This window comes from Hipposideros armiger, unplaced genomic scaffold (genome assembly GCF_001890085.2).
Source record: "Hipposideros armiger isolate ML-2016 unplaced genomic scaffold, ASM189008v1 scaffold_18, whole genome shotgun sequence".
Taxonomy (NCBI): domain Eukaryota; kingdom Metazoa; phylum Chordata; class Mammalia; order Chiroptera; family Hipposideridae; genus Hipposideros; species Hipposideros armiger.
This window is the reverse complement of record NW_017731368.1, coordinates 2,649,904-2,673,625: the sequence shown is the minus strand read 5'-3', so window position 1 is coordinate 2,673,625 and position 23,722 is coordinate 2,649,904. Positions and strand designations below refer to the sequence as shown.

The following is a 23,722-nucleotide window of genomic DNA, read 5'->3' as shown; positions in this document are numbered from 1 at the left end:
AAAATCTTAAAAAAAAAAAAAAAAAAAAGAAAGCTATAGATTTTATGTTTTCATAATACATCATGACAAGACATTCTTTGGAAACTGACTGACGAAAATCATACTAGCTGGCATTGCAACAAACTGATAAAATGAATAACTGGCCAAAAAACAATGGAATTTATAATAATCAGTTTCTCAGGGTCTTAACATCAATGCACCTTTCTGTTCAGCTCTCAGAACCTTTGTGGTGAATTGAATTTTAAAATTATTCCAGTGATTTACTACTTTTAAAAAGATCACAGAATTTTTAAAATTTAGATAAAGTCACTGAGAATTTTATAAAATGTTACAGGTGATAAGCAGTGTAGAGACCATTTATCAGACGTAACACACTATACAAATAAACCAACCATATGTCTAGCACAAAGGTTTTGACACTAATACTAATAAATGCTTTTCCTAATGACATATTTTAGTTTCTCAGTGGCTTCCTAGATAGGCAACATGTACTGGTCACACAGGAAACAGCAAATATAACTGAAAGCAAAGCATTCGCTCTTTCATTATTTGGTAACATTTACATCGTCTGAACTGGATCTGCACTACCAAATACTATAAATTACCTGCAAAATTCTAGAAAGATAATTTCTAAAATGAATTAATGTTATATAGATATATGTATAATGACTTTCTAAGTTTTACTATAAAAAGAATAACTGTCAGCAATTTAATTATATCGTTTTAATATACCTCTCATTGTTTTAACTGTGAGAAGAGCCCACCAAAAAAATTTCTATATTCACCAAGAACAAAACACACAAGAATGTTTAATCCCAAGCACTTTGTTTTTCAGCATCTATGTTTGAAGTGCTGGCAGCTGATTCCTTAGGTTCTGAGAATAAGTCAATCAGTGGGAGAAACGGGGAATTCAGAATCAGGAAACCTGAGTTCTTCCAATTGTCAACTCGGCAACTGTGGAACACTTGGAGTGAAGCAGTAATTATCTCATGCATACAATAGGGATATAGCTAATACCACCACTATCCCAACAGCATGCATGCTTTGTGACATGCAAAGGTTACTGTGTAAATCAAAGTATTTCTGTAACCTATAAAAACCTACAAAGTCATTTGCTGTTATGGCTTTCCCCTTTTTTTAATTTTAGAGGAAAAGAATGCTAGTTTCTCAGGTGTGTCCTGAGGCAGTCTGAATCTTAACATGTAATTACAAATAATAACAACACCGAGATATTTCTATATTTAAAAATAATTTAACAGAATAATCAATGTAATGAAAAAAAAAGACCTACAAGGAAGAGCTATGTACTTATTCTGTTCCAGCTTCTACTTATTCAAAATATTTAGGAACAGCCTTCAGAGTAGGTTTTAAAGGAGGAATGCAGAAAAGTCTCAGTAGTAGAGACATAACTTGTGGTTTTGAATAAAACTAAGGTATAGTTTAAGTGAACTATACCCACCCTAGTCCTTTAAATTGGTTTCTAAAGATTTCTAAATCATACATATGTATATGTAGTTAAAATCACATCTATCCTTAAAGAACGATAGTGTGATAATCACTAAGAGCAAACAAAATATCCAAACAAGATTCCAACTCAGGGCAGCACCACTGAAGCAAGCACACAACACAACCTTCCAATGGAAGCACCTTAAAGAAGCTAACGTCTATTTGGAGGGGTAAGCTCTGGTACATATGTGTAAAAATAACAAACGAAACAAACAAAACCCAGCCCGCTATGAACTACACCCCATGAGGACTGCAGTTATTTCCAACCATGCTCCGATGGTGCCACAGTGTTTGTGGTGAGTAACAGGAGGATGCTAAGGAGGTCTGTCTTCCTGACCTCTTTTCCATGGAGAGTTTGTAAGTGAAAAGCCTCCTAATGTGAAAATATTCCCTATTAAAATGAAGCCATTACTGGGCAGTGAGACAAATTCTTTATATGTTTCAAAATCACATAATATATATCAATATAATTAAACATTCAAGCATTTGCCTGAGTTATAGCTGATTCCAACTGAGTTAGGTTCATGCTTACAAAATTTTACAACTATTACAACGTAATTTAGTTTCCATTCTGAAATTATTTTAAAGAACACATTCCAAAGTTAAAATCACTTTCCACCTTCCTTCATCCAGTGTGACGTGATTTCTGATTTGGGCACTTGGGCAGAATGGCAGTGTGATTTCAAGGAACGTGTTCCCACTCCTCAGTACCACCCTGACAGGTGTAAGTGACCACTCACCAGTTATAATCAAACCATGATGCATAGCTAGGAATAATGATGTGATTGGTCTGCTCTGTCACATTATCTTCACCAGGGTCAACTGACCGACTCTGATCACTTTTGCTGGGATCTTCATCTTCCTACAGAAAAGAAACCAAAGTTCAGAGAAAGAGGGAACTACAGAGAAATATGAACAGCTTTCAAACATCTGATATTACGTTACAGAAAATGAAGCAAGCTCATCCAATACCACGAAAAACAAATTTCAAGTAAAGCCTGCCTTTCACAATTTTTAAGGTGCCTTCAACAAGATGTCCAGATGACATAGCAGATTTATTCCTCCCTTTTACACAGAGACGGTAAATGTCTCATAAGATTAAACATCAAGTTAAACAAAGGCTGTTTCTACAATGAGGAATTCAGGATCACAGCCCGAAAATTTTACACAATGGCTTGCTTCGTACTTGTCCAATTTTACCTAATCATAGGACCACAAACCTAAATTACTATTAACAGTTCTCAAGTTACTTGTAAGGGGGTGACTCGAAGACACTAATAAGGCATAATGACAAGGTTTCCCCTGTCCCAAAGACTGAGCACTATGTATGTGCTAACGGCTATGGCACATTCTCTCATTCAGTCCCGACAAGAACACCATCAGGTATTATTTACCGCCTGCATTGTGGATGAGAAAATCAAGCAGAGAACTAGTAAGGTACAGCCTAGATCTAACTCCAGGTAGTCCAACTACAGGGCCTACACTCTCAATCACTTCCACTACAAACAATTACCTCTGATTTTTATCAGAATATCAATTATGCAGGTTTTGCAAATGATTCCACCTAAAAACCTGGTTTTGCTAACACAGTAATTTCAAAACCACTGCTTCCTTGGGTACACTATCTGGGAAGACAAAAGTTCCTTTTGATAAAATTTCGGGGGTCAAGAAACACACATTATTTTGGGGTATATTAAAAAAGAAATAAAAGATTGTAAAGGGCCTCCAAGCAGACTATTTCTAAGGACGCTTCTAACTCAGTGTTCCTCGCACTCACTCCACAGGCCCGGCCGAGTTTCCCCAGCACCGGTCGGACTCAGTCGTTACCTTGCCTCCTGTTGTGACTGTTTCTTCATCCTGCTCATCTGTGAAATCAAAACACATCATTTATTTTATTTGAAAAACAGGTAAATGCTGTTCGGGTTACACAGAAACTTTAAGGTTTAAGTAACTGATACTAGAGAAAAGGAAATAGGGTATTAAAGCAAATTCACCTCAAATAATTCAGTAAATTAGTACTGTACACACAAGCACAGAGGTGAATAGAAATTCAAAGCATAAATAACTAAAAATTTCCAACAATAGGGAATTTGTAATTAATTACTGCTCGCGCTACTACCTTAGTCATGATCTTGCTTAATAACAGGTAAGGGGCTTGATTAGGACTCTTGCCTCCTGAGGTTTGGTGAAACAAAGTAATGACATTTTAAATCCCAGAGGAAGTGTGTGAAGAATGTGGAGTAAGGAAAGAGGTTATAATCATTCCCTACAGACAAAGTCCTGGTACAAGTGTTGATACCTTCTGAGGATAGGGGACTCCACGACCTAAATGCTGGCCTTGCAAAAGGACAGGAGCAAACCCATGTAATTTAAACTAAGCAGCTGATTTCCACCATGAAAAGTTCAAGTGCCAGTGTAAAAAGCGTAAGAGATTCAGGCACAAATAATTACATTAAGTTCCTGTAACATTTTTTTTTTAAATAATTATGATGTTGGCAGTGACTAGGGCACTGTGAAGTTCAAAGAGAACATGGGAAAGTCACTTTTTAATTTACTCATTTAACACATATTCCAAGAATCTGCTATTTGAAAAGTTGTAAATAAGCTGTTTAGACCAGCAGCCAGCAATCTCTAGCCCACAGGCCAAGTCTGGCCCACTGCCTCTTTTTGTATGGAATCTGGGAATTTGACTCAGTGAGTTCCTAGTCAACAGTCACCTGATAAGAAGGTGGTTTAACTATGCTTGGACCGTGCAAACAACATGCCTGATGAGCAGCTCTTGCTTTACTTCCGGGAGCCTGAAATTCTGGTGCTAGGCAGAGAGTACCCGACATAACCAAGAACTCCCCAAAAAACACTGGCCGTAGACCCTCTACTGGGCTTCTCTGGGCAGAAACCGTGCATATGCGTTGCTGCATTTTTGTTGCTGCAGGAAGAGTGTACTCTATGTTACCCCACATGTGAGGGACAGAGCATAAAAATAACTGCATGCACTCTGTGTCATTTTCCCTATGATCTGCCTGTTTATACTTCCTATGTAGCCATTATATGTTAGCTGTGAGTACAAACTATATGCTAAATCCCGTGAGTCCTACAGAAACCTGGGAATGGCCTGGGGGTTCCCATAGCACCTGCAAGGGACAAACAGTTTTTACATTTTTTAAATGGTTGAAAAAGAAAATCAATAGAAGAATATATCATGACACATGAAAATGACTGACATTTCAATTTCAGTGTGCATAAATAAAAGTTTTCCTGGAATAAGCCATGATCACTTGTTCACACAGTTATCCATGACTACATCTGCACTACAATGGCAAAGTTGATGAGTTGTGACAGGGAACACTGGGCCCACCAACACCGAGTATATACACTATCTGGCTCTTTTCAGAAGTTTGCCAACCTGTACTTTGGAAGATATAAACAGGTTAATATGTGCCAGCCACTGTCCAAGTGCCAAGGACACAATGATGAACAAGAAAAGGTCCCTGTCTTGATGGCGCTTACATTCTAGTTAGCAGTGGCAGGGGATGGAAGAGAAAATAAGATATCAGATGATGAAATCGCCATATGGAAAATAAAAGCAAAGTGATGTAATTTGGAGAGAGACGGGGTCGGTGGACCCTTCAGAGCACCCAGAGGGGAGCCTCTCTGGAAAGCTAGCACTTAAGCTAAAACATGGGAAGAGAAGGACATAACAAGCCTTCCACAGGCAGAAAGCAGCCAGATCAAAGGGACTCAGGTAGGGATGCACTTGATGACTTCACAAAATTGGAAGGCCACTCTGAGCATGAATACAGGCTGCGAAACAAGCACAGCATGAGAGGAGAAGGCATGGGTCAGACAGGCCTGGATCGGAACCTGTGCTCTGCCACTGAATTAATAGCTAGCTGTACGCTTAAAATGGTACTGAACCCCTCCAGTCTCCATTTCCTGATCAATAAAACAGGGCGAAAGTGTTTTTACGGTGAAATGAAAACACATGTAGAATGATACCTGGCAGGTACTCATGCGACATAAAGATGGACACTGTTGTGATCTGTAAGTTAGAGACAAACACCTGCCTACAGGAACAGCAGATTCCGAGTGTGGTATACTACGGTACTAACTACCAACGTGAGTCACCCAGCTGTGCACAGGGACTTTTCTTTCTCTTTCTAGGAAGTGGGTAAGATAGAAATCTAGGTAAGGCTGTCAAAAATCAATTTTTTGTCCTTTGGATCTTGGTAAACCAAAGGATAATCAACTTCTCATCAGATGGCAGTAGCACAACTTGATCTCTCTCTATTCATAATATACCATTTAATTTGAGTTTGACATTTCCATCCCTGAGGTGGTCTTGGAACCCAGTGGAAGTCAACTATCTGATAATACAGAATAAGAACATCCTTCTTACTGATTCCTAAATGATAATACTCAATAAATGTTCTCTTCCTCTTTCCTGAAGTGGCCAAAAGCCCTCTCACCTCAGCCCCTGGATCTTGCCCTTTGTGAGCTATAAAAAAGGACTAGGTACAGTTAGCTAGGTGGCACGTAAGGCAGAATAGGAATCAGTTAAAAAAACAAGTCTGGAGGTGACCAGTTAGCTCAGTTGGTTAAAGCGTAGTGCTGATCACACAAAGTTTGCCAGTTCGAGCCCCGCATGGGCCACTGTGAGCTGTGCCCTCCTTAAAAGAGTCAACTATGCCACTGTAGCATGAAAGCAATGTGTAACCAATGACCATGGCTGTCCACCCCCCCACCCCAAAAAAACAGTCTGTGAACAATTCCTAGTGAGCAGATCAAACGCCTTGGTATGATTCAGGTTAGGGCTGATGCAGAAAGCCAGGGGCTTAAATGATACATGGGAAGCCTGGTGGTCCCGGATGAAAGGCCAGAATAACAGTTTCAAATCCCATAGACCCTAGCTCTCCAGCTGTGACCAGCAGCATCTTCAGCTACAACACTCCCGACTTGAACTTCAAGGTTCACAAACACAAAAGAGCTTTCATATATACACATATATGAAAACATATATAATCCTGTTGGGACTCCTATCCTTTTCCTAAAATTGACTTAAATTAGAATCTTCTGATAGTTCTAATAGGTACCTTACTTTTATAAGGACAATTATCTGCTCCCTTAAAACTAGACACTGATTCCTTTTCAGGAGATATACTTAAAAATATAAACTACAGGGGCCGGCTGAGTGGCTCAGTTGGTTAAGAGCTCGCTCAAGAGTTTGAGCTCTGAGCAACAGTGGTTCGAGTCAGCCCGAGCTGAGCAGCCGCGGAGCTGCCAACAGGTGGCGGGATGGCTCAGCTAAAAAAAATAAATAAATAAATAAATATATATATATATATAAACTACTGTTCTGTTTAATAAATTGTCCCAGGGAAAAGTATCAAGTCTTACCAATCTTCTACCCTGTCACTTCTTTACTGAGAATACAAAATGAAAGACGGCTTATAGTTAGTTTTTACTTCCTTGGCTTTTGATTCAGTGGGTAAGTGCCAGCTGTAGAATGGGCAATGTAAGTTTATGGAGAATGTAAATTATTAAGTTATTTAGGATCTCTATTCTATTAATAATGTTAAAAGGGGGCTGGCTGAGTGGCACATTGGTTAGGAGTTGGCTTGGGACACCAGCTCTGAGCAGCAGGGCTCGGGTTCAGATCCCACATACAGGCAAGTGACGCTGTGCTCTCTACAGCTAAGATGGTGAACAACAGCTCGACCTGGAGCTGGGCTGCCATAAGTTGCCGGCGACGGCATAGGCTGCAGTGGGGCTGGCCAGCAGCTGGCATGAGCTTTATTAGCTGCTGTGAGCAGCCAGCGAGTGACTGCCTCACCCAGGAAGAGTGCAATGATAATACCAACACAGGCCAGTGAAGCGACGGTCCTCCACAACTAGACTGAAGAACACAAGGACAACAACTTGTTGGGCCGGCTGAGTGGCTCAGTTGGTTAAGAGCTTGCTCAAGAGTGTGAACTCTGAGCAATAGTGGTTCGATTCCCGGCCTGAGCTGAGCTGCCAATAGGTGGCAGGATAGTTCAGCTTAAAAAAGAAAAAAAAAAAAGGAAAGGACAGCAACTTGTCTGTTCTCCTTCCCTGATTCCCCAACGCTATTCTACTCCCCCAGTTCCGCAATAAAAAAATCTTAAAAAAAATAATAATGCTAAAAGCAATTAAGGTAGATATGTTTTGACAGCATCTTGTTTTTCATGTACAGCAGTCCCACCCCAATCCAACACTGTCCTAAAATACTACATGGAAAATTTCAGAAATAAACAAATTTTAAATTGTGGGCCATTCTGAGTAGCATGAAAAAATCTGATGCCACCCTGCCCAAGCCCGCCTGGGCCATGAGTCATCCACTTGTGCAGCACATCTACTCTTTACATACCTGCCTGTTCGCTGCTTAGTAGCTGTCTCGTTTATCAAAACAGTTATCAGAGAGAGAAAAACAGACTACAGTCACATAACTTTTATTATAGTATATTGTTATGACTGTTCTATTTTACTATGGTTGTTGTTAATCTCTTACTGTGCCTAGTTTATAAATTAAACTTTATATTGCACCTATATCAGAATTTCTTTAAAACTCAAATTCTGATATAGGTACAATATTACCACGTTTGCCAGTTTGCAAGAAAATATTATGCTGCGAGAGGGACAGGTCACTATTACTGGAAGGAATGGATTGTTAGAAATTAAATTGCCTAATATGGTAGCACACCAATCCACAATGGTACTGAAAGTAGCCACAGTTAATATCTGCGTGGGTGAGCACAGCAACTGAAAGCAACATCTCTCAGTAAAGAAAAACGTATCAGAGGAGCTGATGATATATCCAAGACAGAAAACAACATAGAAGCATATAGATGTTTGGGGCTTTACCTAGATCGGCTACAGTTCCTCCTTTAACAGGTGTATTTTCACTATCCTTCTTTGGATTTACTAGAAAGAAAAAAAAAGAATCATGTTTCAGGGGAAAAGTTCTACTCGTTTTTAAGAAGGAAACAACAGGATATGATTAAATTTTGCATGAATCTCACTGCAATTGCACCCCCATGCAGTACTCACCTTCATGTGAACCCAAGGGCCTGCTAAGAAGCATTACCACTTAATGTAACGCACTACACATTTGTAATTAATTACCAAAGCACCAATATTTTTCATCATAAAAGCAATACAGAGCAAAATATGAAACGAACCTTTTGATCCGATTCCTAAAAATATTTTTATTAAGTTTTTTGTGCATGATTCCCATTTTAGTGCCATTCATTCAGATAGATAAACTGAGGGAGAACTGATACATTTTATACATCTATGTGGATTTTGAAACATATTTTGAGTTAAAAAAATCTTATATAAATGCTATTCATACTGTCCTTAGCACTCCAATTTTCTCACATGACAGTGTAATATTTCCATGTAAGAATTTTTAGTTACATTATATCTTTCTTTTTTTTTTTTTTTTAAAGTTTGTAGAGGAGGATAGTTCTATTACAGCAGAAAGTTACAGCTCTCAAAATGAGGTGACTGGGATGCCCCCTTTTCATTTTTAATAGGTCCAGTGTGTTCATGCGTAGATCATAAAGTAGCTCTATATTGATAGAAATGGTTTATTTTCAAATTTTCACTATTCTATAATCAACATTCTTTTATACTTACCATTACACATGCATGTAATTATTTAAGATGGACTCTGAAATTAAAAATGCTACTGGATATACACATTTTAAATTTAATAGATATAGCCAAATTGTGTTAAGTGACTACATCAATTTATACTGCCACTAATAACAGCATTTGAAGTACCCACTTTCTCAAAACATTTGTATTTTGGGACTCATTTAAGTTTTGAAAATTTGATGACTGAACACACTTTAATAATTTACATATCCTTGGTTAAGTGACGTTGAGCATCTTTTCACACATTTATTGGCCTTGTATTTTTTACAAAATTACTAGTACTTAATACATTGCCCTTTACTCTATGAGGTTTAAGAATCTTTATACATATTTAGGGTTCTAATTCTTTGCTAAATAGGTTAATGAATATTTTCTCCAAGGCTCACACTTCTTTAAAGTGCATTAGTACTTTAAAGTTAATTTTACAGTTTTAAAAAAATATTTAGTATTTTAATCCACCTGGATTATCTGAATTATATGATATATGATACAAAGAATACTAAAATTTGCCAAAAATATTTATGGAATAATTTGTTTGGTCTTTTGCAAACTGACTTGCATTGCCCAATTCACAATAAATGAAATTCATAAACATATGGGTCTATATTTAAATTGGTCACCCTATTCCTGATGGAGTCATCCATTCCTGTGTCCAAACCATATTTTTTAAAATTATTATAGCTTTACAGTTTAGGTATCTGTTAGGACTACTACCACCTTTATAGCTCTTTTATTTAAAGCAAATCTTTTGATTACTTTTATAAATATTTTCTTCCATATGACCTTAAAAATACATTTGTATGATTTCTAGTGCCCAATTTTACACAAGGCAATAATTCTTAGAAATGTATATAACATTATAGATTGTATTTTTCTTTTCTTTTTTTTTTTTAAAGATTTTATTGGAGAATTGGGGGAGGGGAACAGTGTTGGAGAATTAGGGGAGGGGACCAGTCAAATTGTTGTTCTTCAATCTTTGTTGTAGAGGGCACCAGTTGCCATCTGGCTGCCCGTCAGCAGCTCGTGGCCTCTAAGCTCAAGGTGCTGTGTTCAATCTTAGTTGCAGGTGAGCGTAACCACCATCCCATGTGGGAGTCGAACCAGCAGCCTTGTTGTTAAGAGCGCATGCTCTATCCACTGAGCCATGTGGGCAGCAGCTCAGCTCAAGATGCCGAGCTCAGTCTTAGTTGCAAGTGGGCATAGCCCACCACGAACAGGTAATTTTGTTGTTACACCACCTGAGTCATCCTGCCACCTGTTGGCAGCTCAGCGACAGCTCAGCTCAGGCGCAGCATCACTGGCCCATGTGGGAATCGAACCGGCGGCCCTGTTGCTCAGAGCTCACGCTCTTAAGGCAACTCTTAACCAACTGAGCCACACGGCCGGGCCCTAGATTGTATTTTTCATTATTTAAAAATTTTTAAATGCAAGTGACTGCTAAAAAAAAAAAAAAAAAAAAGAACGACCAATAAAAAAAGAAGTGAGGGCCGGCCGAGTGGTGCAACGGTAAAGAACTGGCTTGGGATGCCAGAGGGCCCCGGTTCGGATCCCACATATGAGGGCCAGTGACACTGCCCTCTACAGCTAAGATGCTGAACAACAGCTCCACCTGGAGCTGGGCTGCCATGAGTCGCCGGCGACGGCATAGGCTGCAGCCCCTGTGGCAGTGGGTTGCCATGGGCTACCGTGTGTGACCAGCAGCCAGCGTGAGTGGCCAGCAGCCGCAGTGAGCGGCTGTCCAGAAGCCAGCGACTGATCTGCCTCGCTCGGGAAGAGCGCAATGATGATGCCAACTTGGGCCAGTTAAGCAACGTCCTCCATAACTAGATTGAAGAACAAAATGACAGCAACTTGTCTGTTCCCCTTCCCCCAATTCCCCAGTGCTGTTCCCATGCCCCTAATTCCCCAATAAAAAAAAAAAATATTAAAAAAAATAAAAAAGAAGTGAGTATTATAACACATGTGGAAGTAAAATATATGAAAACATCACAAAAGACAGGAGAGGGCACAAATTATTTTATGGTAAATTTCACACATTTTTCTCTCAACTAGACAATAGTAATTTTAAATAGATTTACTAAATTAAGGATATATATTTAATACCTAGAGCAACCACTAGGAAAAAAGTAGCTAAAAAACAAACAGCGAATAAGAAAGAAAGTAGAACAGTGGTTTCAGGGTATGGGGAAAGGGATAATTTGGACTAACACAAATGGGTAAGGGGGTTCTTTGCAAGGGATGTAAATGTGCTGGAATTAAGAGTGGTGATGGCTGCACAACATAATGAATATACTAAAAAACACTGAAGTGTACACTTTAAAATGGTGAATTTTATGCTATGTGAGGTACCTCTCAATTAAAACTATGATATACAACAGAAGACTAATAAAAACTAAAACGCAGAAATTTAAAAAAGGATGTGGTTAGATGACGCTTCGTTATTATCAGAGAATACTTAGACGTCAACACAAGCACATACAGACATGACACAAGGGTCAGTGCATCAGGACATGATGATCCTACATGTACTTGTAATATGCCTTTAAACAGCAGAGCTTCAAAAGTACATGAAAAATACTTAACAGGAATAAAGAAAAAAATTGGCAAATCCACAATCACAGTTCAAAGAGTGTAACATCCTACTTCCAAAAACTGATTCAAACACTTTAAATTGTACATAGATAAGTACTCCATTTTTTCTCACATATATTCATTCTGTTGGGGTTTTTAAAGATTAATTTTAAAGCATTCAAGTTACTAATTTAGAGAACTTTTTGGTCACAGTGTATTTTCTCAAATAAATGGAAAAAGTACACCAAAAGACTGGGAAAGAGAAAATTTCAAAAATGTTAACATTAAAAGGGGGAATCTATTCATACTTGAAAGTTGAGAAATGGGGACACAGGGCAAGAAACCAACCATCCCATGGCACTGCTGGGAATGATTCGATCATGTCTAACACTCTCCTAATCTAGGCAGGATACAGACCGTTTTTTGGAAGTACCACTTCCTCGATGTTGGGTACAGGCGTTGGGTCTTCCATGTCCTTGGTAAGATCTTCTTGCTCATCTTCCTCTTTCTGATTTCTGCGCTTCCCATAAAGACTAGCCTGGCTAAAACATACAAGGCATATGAAAAATAAATCAGACTGATTATAGCTACTTATAGTAAGCAATTTCAGAGGCTTTACTTTCACTGTTGTTAGAATCTATGCTCAGAATCACTTTAAAAGACAAAAGAAAACAAATTAGATACAGTCTCCAAATTACAGCCAAAAAGGAAATAGAAGTTATTGGGCATAGAAAATGGACTGAAACCCTGCTATACAAATTGCAGACCATATCCTAAAAAGGGGCTTAAATTAGTGTTAAAAAAACATAAAACATAAACAAATATGGCACATATTTTATCCAAGATCATAAGCAATCACTGACATAAGATATTTGCTCAAAGATACACAACTGTATTTTCCTGGTTCTTTTTATCATCCAAATACCAGGAACTGCAAAGTAGGATCACTTAGGATGACAGTAATTCTTTTTGTAAAAATTGTCATTATTGCTCTTTCACCACCAATTCAGTCAAATCAATATATATTTTTAAAGCTAATACATGCCAGAAAGCATGCTAGGATGGGAACAAAAACAGAGTAATTCCTTACTTTGATGAATTACAAAGGGTACAGGATAACTCATTAAATGTGATGCATACCAATACAGAAAAATGGATAAAAATACCAAGAAACAGTTAAGCTCAGAGAAAGAGTTACTCCAACTTGAAGGTGACAGTTAAGCTGAATGTTGGGAACAGTAACCATTTACCAAGCAGTAGGCATGTTTCAGTATGATAAGTAAAGGCATAAAGACATAAAAAAAAATCACGTGTATTAGGAAGGAACGGGTAGTATAGTACACTGAAAGGTGACAGTAGGAAGGGAGAAACACAGGATGCACCAGCCTGAGTCCTCCTTACATTGCCGAGAGAATACTCAAAGCTCTCTTCTAACACAGACAACATGTTGGTAGAGGTAGAATAAGGTATACACGTGAAAATTTTCAAATAAAACTTACATGACAATTTTTAAAAGGCCTATGAACCTAAAAGTGATGGGGAAAGAAGATATTTAAAAAGGAAAGAAAAGATGCAGGAAAGGGGAATAACACACTAGGAAAACAGGTTTCAGTACATTTTGGTTAATATTAATACAGAGTTCTAAGGGGAAACTTAAAATGAGCAAAGCCTGCTCATTAGAAGGCAGATATAGCCAAGTAAAGGGAAACTCATGGGTGGATTTTCCACTAAAGAGTAGAGGCTAAATGCCACCACTGTGAGCCTCCTGGACTTTACGCCTTGGTTCAGTGACCACCAGTGTCCTGGCACCCCATCTTAGCCCCTACGTGGGAAGAGTGGCACATCTGATTTCAAGCTTCTTCAACAGGATCTCAGGTAACTCTGAAATCTCTGAACGGCATGATTCAGATTAGAAATTTAAGAAATAAGGTTACCCCCAAAAATAACCTGAAGAAAAATCTATTTTTGCAGTTTTAACTTTTGTCACAATACATGTGGCTGTATTGTGAAAATACAGAAATAAAGAAATAAAGAAAATAAAATCTTGGGCCGGCCGAGTGGCGCGATGGTTGAGAGCTCGCTTGGGATGCCAGAGGGCCCCGGTTCGGATCCCACATGTGAGGGCCAGTGACACTGCCCTCCACAGCTAAGATGCTGAGCAACAGCTCAACCTGGAGCTGGGCTGCCATGAGTCGCCGGCGACGGCGTAGGCTGCACTCCCTGTGGCAGTGGGTTGCCATGGGCTACCGTATGTAGCCAGCAGCCAGCGTGAGCGGCCAGTAGCCGCAGTGAGCGGCCGTCCAGAAGCCAGCGACTGATCTGCCTCGCCAAAGCAGAGCGCAATGATGGTGCCAACTTGAGCCAGTGAAGCAACATCCTCCACAACTAGATTGAAGAACAAAAAACGACAGCAGCTTGCCTCTTCCCCTTCCCCCAATTCCCCAGCACTGTTCCCATCCCCCCAATTCCCCAATAAAAATCTTAAAAAAAAAAAAAAAAGAAAAAGAAAAAATCTTTTCTATGACTGTGGCTGGTTCATTATATTATTTATGAATTTTGTAAAAATTATTTTAAGCTAGACAACCCTGATATTATTATCTACTTACAATATAATAATAAATTATTATCTACCACTTACTAAGTATCCACTACTGCAGGCCAGGCACTATGCGAGAACTTTAAAGTCTCTTTTAATCCCCACAACCACCACCTATTCAACAGAAACCAAGAGCTCTACTCAAGCCAGATTCACTAGTACAAATGTAATACTCTAAACAAGGTACTGCCTTGTCGCACTCTGCAAAACATCAGTCACAGGTTCATGCCCTGTACGAGTCATTTTGAACACAAATGGGACAGGTAGTAAAATCAGAGCAAGAGATACTGATGATAACTATGGTAATGTGATTTCTTAAGTTCCTTACGAGCCACAAACGATTGTATTTAGGGTGCTTTGTATAAATACGGCATGAGATACCCATCAGATAACCACCCATTACAAAAATGAACTATCAAAGCAGACTTGCAATCAAGTCAAAGTAAGACTTCCTTTCAGCAAAACTTCCAGTGTAAAGGTAAAAATCTAGAAGGCCTTTGGAGTTTGTTTTAATGCCCTTTGAATCACGCTGCAGTTCTTACCCTTTCTTCCCACTCTTCTTCCGTGATTCTGTGGCTGTGGGAGGCGGAGGGGAAGGCGAATGTTTCCTCTTCCGAGCATTAGATGATGCTTTTCTATCTCTTCTCTCTGGACTTCTGACTGGCTAGGAAGAAGTAAATGGAAATAAATATCAGCCAGCTTTGCTGACGTCTCAGTTTCTACAAACCCTTGTTAAAAGGTGAGTTTTCACAAGACAGTAACAAACCCACAGGCTCAGAGCAAACAAAAGGCACATCATTAAGCATCCGGGGACACCTTTCAGTTGATGCATCACCAATGGAAATGTCAACACCATCCCACAGGTATTCAAACTATGCTACAATACAGATATGCCCAAACCCCACACAACTAAAAACTGCTCCTGTTCCCATTCTGTGCTTCAGATGAAAAGCATTTTCAGAAACTACTGGGAAAATACGAAACACATGCTATTAAATTAATGAAATACAGAGAAAGGCTAAATGAGCTTGTGAAAATGTACCAGACACTACTCCTGATTCATCAGTGAAAGTAATGAGAGATAACTTTATGATACAAAAATGTTAAGATTGCAATTTACAAAATAAAAGTCAACCTGTAGAAGTAAACTCTCCCTACTAGCAGATGACATTAAATAGCCCTAAGGAACCCACAAAACAATTACCAGAGCTAATCAATGTGTTCAACAGAGTTGCAGGATACGTATCAATATGCAAAAGTCAACCTGTAGTTGGTAAATGCCAATTTAATCAAACAAACCATAACATAGCAAAAACCTAAATTGATCCCAAGTATTGCACTGGAGGTGCCAAAAATAAAAAATAAAAAATAAATCAGAGATGAAAATATCAACTGAATATTCATTTTCTCTGACACTACTTGTTTCTTTTCAGCATCTCTGTAATCTCAAATAGGGAACATATTGCATCTTACAAGCCCTAAGAGAAGCTTTAAAGAAAATCTAAACTACACACACCTTTCATTAGTATAGTAAGTCTAATGTTAAAATTTTTAAGAGATATTAAATCAATTTTTATATAATTTCCCTAAATGTAAGTGAACGAATAAACAAACCATCTAAATCTCAACAGGGCTGAACAGGAACAAGCCAGTTGAATAACGTGATATAGAAACTGAAATATTCCTAATGACACAATATACTTAATTTGAACTACATTAAGGGAAAACAAATATATAGGCATATGAGATGGGCTAAAATAAAAAATTTTTAAGTGAAATTCCAAAGCAAATAAGGACAAACTAAAAATGAAAGAATTTGAAAAAGACCCAGTCTTAAAATGTTTTTCACAAAAATAAAGAATACATGTAGTGTGACAAAGAAATTTTAGAAAGTCACAGGGCTGAAAACCAGTATGAAAAGAACTACTTTCTAAGGTAATGGTTAAAGTGTATCTGTCTCTAAGGTTTTTCAAAAAAACTAAAATAGAAAACAAAACCCCAAAATTCAAATTTCCCCATTGAAAAGGAATTTAGAATCATAGGTCTCTAGCTAAAGTTGTTACAAACCTAACACGAACATATCTAAGCCTTCTTCTCAGTCTCAGAACTTCCTCTAGTGACACACACACCTCACAATGTGGAACTTGTAAGGGATCATAGATAGTAAATATTTATGTGGTTGGGCTTCTTAAAGGATTAGTTTTAAATATCAAAGTCTACCCTCTTCAAAAAAGGACTGAACTATGACTTTGAGATCTTTAAACCTATACTTTATACTAACTACTGTATGTGGATTAACAAAACTGTTAAAAATATTAAAACTGAAGTTTTCCCTTAGTTCAATTATCCTGTGATGATATTTGGCATACAAAATTTAAAACTCAAGATCTAGAGAATGAAACCAGCTGTACCTTTCGTTGAACAAAATCATACTACATGGGCCACTTTAAATCTTAGTGACCCTGAGCTGTTTCATGGCCCCTTTCTGGGAATGGCAGGTCCTGAGATGGCCATACGGCCACTTAGTAACTTTCACGTACACTTACGTGAGGGCTGATGCACCATAGTGCATATGTGACAGGTTATCAATGAATATTTAAGAACATTCAGGCCAAGAAAGAAGAAGCGCCTAGTGGAGAGAAATGGTGCCAAACCAAATACCTCTTCATTCTTTGTTGGAATTCGCTGACGGAAACTCACAGGCTTCCTGTTCTCATCCACCTCATAATCCTCTTCATTCATCCACTCGTTGAAAACATCAGTGTCCAAAATCCATTTTGCATGAACCTAAAACCACATCAAAGCATGACTATCTACATAAATAATAAAATCACTTGAAGTATTTAAAAGTACTGAAAAGGAAAGCTTTGAAAGTATTTAAAAGGAAAGAAGCTGATTTACTATTCTCAAATCCTCAACTGCATAAAACAAATAAAGAACATCAAACGAGCAATGACATGTGAGTGGCCACTTTAACCATCTAATTTTTATTCCATGTCTTTTACAGAATAAACAGGGTAAGAAAGCATCACTGGTTTTGTGTACTGAGATTTTGATAATTAAGACCCTTCATTTGACAATTATGCCATATTTTTTTTCTTCAATTCAGTTTTACTGAGGTATAATTGACAAAACATTAAGATAATCAAGGCATACACTGTGGTAATTTAAGTATACATTGTGAAAGGATTCCCCCATCTAGTTAATTAACATGTCCTTCACCTCACATATTTATTTTTGTGTGTGAAAGAACATTTAAGTTCTACTTTTAGCAAATTTCAGTTATACAGTAAGTACAGTGTTATCAATTACAGTCACTAATGATTTACACTGCAGTCTCAGACCTTATTCATTTTATAGCTGGTACTTTTTACCAACCTCTATTTTCCCCCAGCTCCCTGGCAACCACTTTTCTACTCTGTTTCTAGCAGTTTTTCTTCATTTTTTTTTTTCTCTTAGGTTCCATGTATAAGGGATGCCATGCAGTATTTGTCCTTGTCTGGCCTATTTCATTAATCACGGCATCTTTACCGTCATGAAAATCACTGATAAAAACATCCAACAGCACAAGGCCAAACACAGTCATTGCTCTAGGCACAAAGTCTGTCTCTAGGTATATGCATGCAACGATACTCTAAGCAACGGTAAGATGACATTTACAGAGACCTATCGCTAAGTCACATCCAGTACACACAGTGCTCCATGGAGACCTTTCAGTGACAGATGAGGCTGGGGCCGGGACAGGGAGGTGAGAGTCAGATTCCAGGTTCTTCCCAGCCCTTTACACAGCCACTTCTCCTGCTTTTCTGTTAATATTTCTAAGAATTAGTAAAATACAAAGTCCTCTGGATGTTGTACAGATATAGACATAGGTAAATATTTCAACCACAGAACTAGCCTGTATAATATTCCTTTATATCCAACAGATTTCCTCAAGGGGAACACAACTGGAATTGAGACTAGACAATTCCTACCTGTGTGGGACTGCTGTTCACATCTCCAGTTATGGTTGTAGGGATGTGTATGTGTGTGTTGCAATTAACATGCCTGGTTAAGAACCATTAAAATATTATCATGAGAGCAAAGAAAGCAGCAACTACACCTATGAAGGCTTCCTAGAAGTAAAAAAAGGCTACAACATGGCAATTGCTAGAAGACAGCATGGACTTTCTAAAGAAAATATTTTGTCAATCTAAGCTCCCCAATGCCCTTTTTTTTAATTTAAATAAGTGGAGGGGGATAAGAAGTTGGTCGCAATCATATATTGATTTAAGAATGACACCCATCTGACTACATGCCTCTGCTCTCCCCACAACTAGTTACACAATAACACACACAAACACAAAAGACCCGATCAAAGAGAAAATAAGACATTAAATAATGTAAAGTGAAGACTCCTGTATGTACAAATTATGGGAAGGGTATACATAGAATACATGAGAAACCTTAAGCTAATTAGAGAAAGAAAATCTACTGAAAGGTATGTGTGACTGTGTTAAAGACCAGCGTATCAATAATGTTTTATAAAATACATCATAGTATTTAAAAACAGACGTGTTTTCCAGAGTGTTAACTGTACATATTGTAAAAGCAGAGCTGAATAGTCACACTGCACATTCTTTACTATCCAGGAAAGCTTGATGGAAATCCTTTGAGAAAGTCTGTTAGGACAGGTAACAAGTTTTTTTTTTTTTAAAGATTTTTACTGGGGAATTGGGGGAGGGGAACAGTGCTGGGGAATTGGGGAAGGGGAACAGACAAGTTGCTGTTGGTTTGTTCTTCAGTCTAGTTGTGGAGGATGTTGCTTCACTGGCCCAAGCTGGCATCATCATTGCGCTCTTCCTGGGCGAGGCAGATCAATCGCCGGCCTCTGGACGGCCGCTCACAGTGGCTGCTAGCCGCTCACGCTGGCTGCCAGCTACACATGGTAGCTTATGGCAATCCACTGCAGCAGGGGACAGCAGCCTATGCCGTCGCCGGCGACCTACGGCAGCACAGCTCCAGGTCGAGCTGTTGTTCAGCATCTTAGCTGTGGAGGGCAGTGTCACTGGCCCTCATATGTGGGATCCAAACCGGGGGGCCCTCTGACATCCCAAGCCAGTTCTTAACCAATGCGCCACTCAGCCGGCCCGCTAACAAGAGTTTGTGCCAGGCACTCTGCTGACCGCCTTGAGTGTCTGATCTCATTTAATTCTCCTAAGCATGATAAAGCAATGCAAGTGTTCACCTCTCTACTTGTCCAAATCAACAAACAAGAGTGTCAAGTAAGCTGCCCAGTTACATACCTACCTAGAGGCAAAGCTTGGATTTGCACTGAATTCTATCTAAGCTCTTAAACCACCATACTATTATTACCTTTTTCATAAAAATAGCCTGGGGTCAGAATAACATAATAGGGTCTGTGGCACTGGGCAAATGTACCTAACTTCTAGAGTCCAGTTTCCTTACCAATAAAATGGTATCATGGTAAATTCTTCTATCAATCCCAGTCCTAAATTTCTGACACTATGAGCTTTAGGAAAACATGTTTCTAAAAATCCTTTGGTAGTAATTTACCATGTCATATGGCTCATGAGTCATATACTTTATTCCTTTAATCAACATTTTTCCCCCCCAAGGAACAACTTACTCTGTTTGACTAGATAGGTGTGGAACACACCTCATCTGACTATACATGAAGATACATCTGTTTGAAACTGTTAGGCCATTGTGGAAGCTAAGTAGTTCTGATATTAGAGAACAGATTTCACATTCTGTCAAGTTTTCAATAATAAACTGAAGAAACTCTTATTAAACCAGTAAGAGACTGGTTTGGATATAAGTCCTTAGATTACTTATTTAAAGGTAGATTTTAAATTTTGGGTTTTTTTTTTTGAAATCACTGAAGGTAATGGGGCAATATGTATAGCAGGGGTTAGTAAACTTTTTCTTAGGGGTCACATAGTAAACATTTTAGGCGTGCAAACCATATAGTCTCTGTCCCAACGACTCAACTTAGCTGCTATAGTGCGAAAGCAGCCATAGGCAATACATAATAAAACAGAGTGGCAGTAATCCAATGAAAATTTATATACAAAAACAGGTGGTTATTATTTGCCATAATGGGCTATAATTTGCCACTCTTGTAAAAAAGTAAAATTAGTTTTATCCAACTGATGCTCCATATGTGAAATTTAAGGGAGAAAAATGTCTCCAAAAACATCTTAATTACTATGTGATCATTCTTAAGATGATCTATGAAGTGTGAAGAAAATTATGTTACTTTACTGAAAAATATACAATAAATCAGTTGGGAGATAAATCACATCCACAGTTTGAGAGTGTTAATATTGTAAAGGTGTCAGTTTTCTCTAAATTGTTCTACAGATTCAATTTAATTCCTAATAAAATCCCAAATTTCATACAGACCTCAACAAGCTGATTCTAAAATTTATACAAAAAAGCAGAGGCCCAAGACCCAAGAGACCACTGAAGAAAAAACGGAAAGGATTCAAGTAGGGACAAATTAGTGAAACCTAACAGTCTCTACATGTATAAAACACATCTCTACATGTATAAAAAATTTACTTTTGACAGAAATGGCATAGATCAGTGGGGAGAGGAATCCAACTTCAACATCCTTCCTTCTTCAAGACATAGTGGATCTAGCACCACATGGGGAAAAAAATTTCTTCCTACATCATAACATATAAAAAATTAATTCCAGGTGGATTAAAGATCTATATATGAAAAGGAAAACTAAAGAACTTTATAAAACAATGTAGGAGAATATCATAACCTCAGGACTGAAAAAACAAACTGCAACCTACTAGGAAACCGTATTTTTAACACATATAATTGATGATGGTTAGTATACAGAATATCTAAAGAATCCTACACGAAAAAAGAAAAAGACAATGCAAAGGAAAAAAGAACAAAAGATGGGAACAAGTACTTCATAGAAGAGGAAACACCAATGGCCAAAGAACTCATTAAAGATGATAAAATTATTTAGTAATAAAAAAAAAGACAAGTTAAAACCACGATGAAATACTTACACTGGAGAGGCAAATATTACAAAGTCAGAAAATACCAAGGATTGGCCAGAATAGGGAGTATCCAGAAAACTTAACACTCCTGGCAAAATAAATTTTTACAGCTATTTGTAAACAATATGGCACTGTTTAGAAAAGGTGTTTATATTCCCTGTGACCCAGGATTCCACTGAATATAAGTAAAATAACAAGAAGTATGTTCAAGAAAGTTCACAGTGACATTGCTCATAATACCCCGACACAGAAAACCACCACAACACCCACCCAAATGACAATGGATGTGACATACTCATACAAAAGATTACTTACACTACCATATACTACGGATAAATCTCAACAATACAATGCTGAACAAAAAGGAAAGTTACAAAAGAATAGAATACTGACTCCACTAATATTAAAAGCTTTTGAAACATGAAAACTGAAAAAGGTTTTGTGCAGTTAATACATATATGTGGTAAGACCCCAGTGGAAAAAGATAAGAACACTTAGAATGATTATCTCGAAATAGGCAGGGCATGGGACAAACACTTGGAATGCTTCTAAGTTAATGGTAAGGTTCTTGTTTATTAAGAGTGGTGAGTACACAGGTGTTTGCTTTTATTGCGATCCATTTTTATTACCCATATTTTAGAAATATTTATATTCACAATTTAATTTAAAATAAAAGGCTATCTTTGTCACAGCAATCACATTTCCTTTAAAACAACAAAATAATATATGGGAATTGTTTTACAAAATATAGAAAATGAAATCAAGAATTCTAGTTCAAATATTCTAAAGACACATGGTTAGCTCTTCTTCCCTGGGTTTCAGTGATAAGATAACCAAGTATTTAAAAGCATTACATTAGGGCAACATTCTGTTTTAAGTAAAATAAAAATATAGGTTCAAGAAAAAATATGTAACATATTTGACCTTTAAAGAAGAGCATATACATTTATTTTTAAAATGGAGAATGGTGGGTACAACTCTCAATGGTATTTAAATTTCATGGAATCAACTAAGAAATAGTATTTAAATATGATAGATTCCAAATACTCAACAACTATTTAAATTTCTAATGAAAATTGTTATATGTCAACTGAATGTACAAGGGAGTAGTTTTAAATTTTGCTTTCTTGGAGATCCATGATCAACAAAGTTTGAAAATCGCTGATCTAATGTATTTATAATTGTTTTTCTTGCCGATGGGACATTTATTAGCTACAGTGTTTCTTTTAAAAGCCATTCTATTTTTCTAAAACAAAGCCAAACAAATGCTATCAGTTGCACCGCTCCTTATTAGCACTTGCCATTGCAGTGAATTATACCCAGGAATCATGGGGACAGTGGATGTAAAAGCTGCAGAAATGTCCATCAAGAAGATGTTTCTCACACTGACCCTCTAAAAGTGGCTACAGCATTTATTTGTAATCCAGAGGCAAACTTTATATGGAGAAACTAAGGGAATGGTTAAAAAGAAAATTATCAAGTCTACATATTATGAATTTTTAAAACTTGACCTTTCTTTGCTAGAAATAAATTTAACACTTCCCTAATGAATAATTCAGAATCTGGGTTTAAACAGATTTTTGTTAACAGCAGGGACAGGTATTGCGGTTTTAACTCTAAAATGAGATAATACTTTTAATGGCAGAAATGTTATAAAAATCAAGTCATAATAGATATTTTTAAATTTATAAGCTATAAGGTGTGTTTCTGTGGGTGTATGTGGCAGAAAAATATTCTTACTGAAGGAGAAACTACTCCATTTGGGATTAGTTTTGAACAGTAGAAGCCTAGAAAATTTAATAGAAAAAAAATAGGGAAAGAAAGACAGATAAACTACTTAGGAGCTAAAAATGAAAAGATCAGATCTACAATATTAAGAGAATATGTACAACTCATCTACATATAGAAATCTAGCATACAGTAAAGAAGGTATCTCAAACCACTATGCAAAGGTGGTCTTTTTAATAAATGGATACACAATTGGACAGCCATTTGGAAAAGACACAATGAGATCTATTCCTTTTAACACACACAAGAATAAATTCACAAGAGATTACAGATTTAAATGTAAAAAGTGAAACTACACAAGTGCTAAAGGAAAACAATGGCAAATTCCTCAAAAACATAAGGCAGGGAAACACTATTACTCTGCCTAAAATCTTGATGAATTAAAAGGTAAAGGAGAAATCTGACTGCATAAGAATAATAAACTTAGGGTCAGCTGAGTGGCTCAATTCGTTAAGAACTTGCTCAAGGGCCGGCTGAGTGGCTCAGTTGGTTAAGAGCTCGCTCAAGAGTTTGAGCTCTGAGCAACAGTGGTTCGAGTCAGCCCGAGCTGAGCAGC

The 23,722-nt window shown here is 37.6% G+C and overlaps 1 protein-coding gene across 2 annotated transcripts in view; it reads right to left on the bottom strand.

Annotated features, from left to right (window-relative positions):
- SMARCC1 (SWI/SNF related BAF chromatin remodeling complex subunit C1) overlaps positions 1 to 23,722 on the bottom strand; it is a 151,021-nt gene that overhangs the window by 79,782 nt on the left and 47,517 nt on the right. For both annotated transcript variants that reach the window (XM_019632499.1, XM_019632493.1), the window contains exons 8-13: positions 17,012 to 17,137; positions 14,893 to 15,014; positions 12,172 to 12,296; positions 8,386 to 8,445; positions 3,334 to 3,371; positions 2,247 to 2,368 (exon numbers count right to left, since the gene is read on the bottom strand). In XM_019632499.1, coding sequence (XP_019488044.1) covers positions 2,247 to 2,368; positions 3,334 to 3,371; positions 8,386 to 8,445; positions 12,172 to 12,296; positions 14,893 to 15,014; positions 17,012 to 17,137 — 593 coding nt within the window. The remainder of the gene's footprint in view (positions 1 to 2,246; positions 2,369 to 3,333; positions 3,372 to 8,385; positions 8,446 to 12,171; positions 12,297 to 14,892; positions 15,015 to 17,011; positions 17,138 to 23,722) is intronic.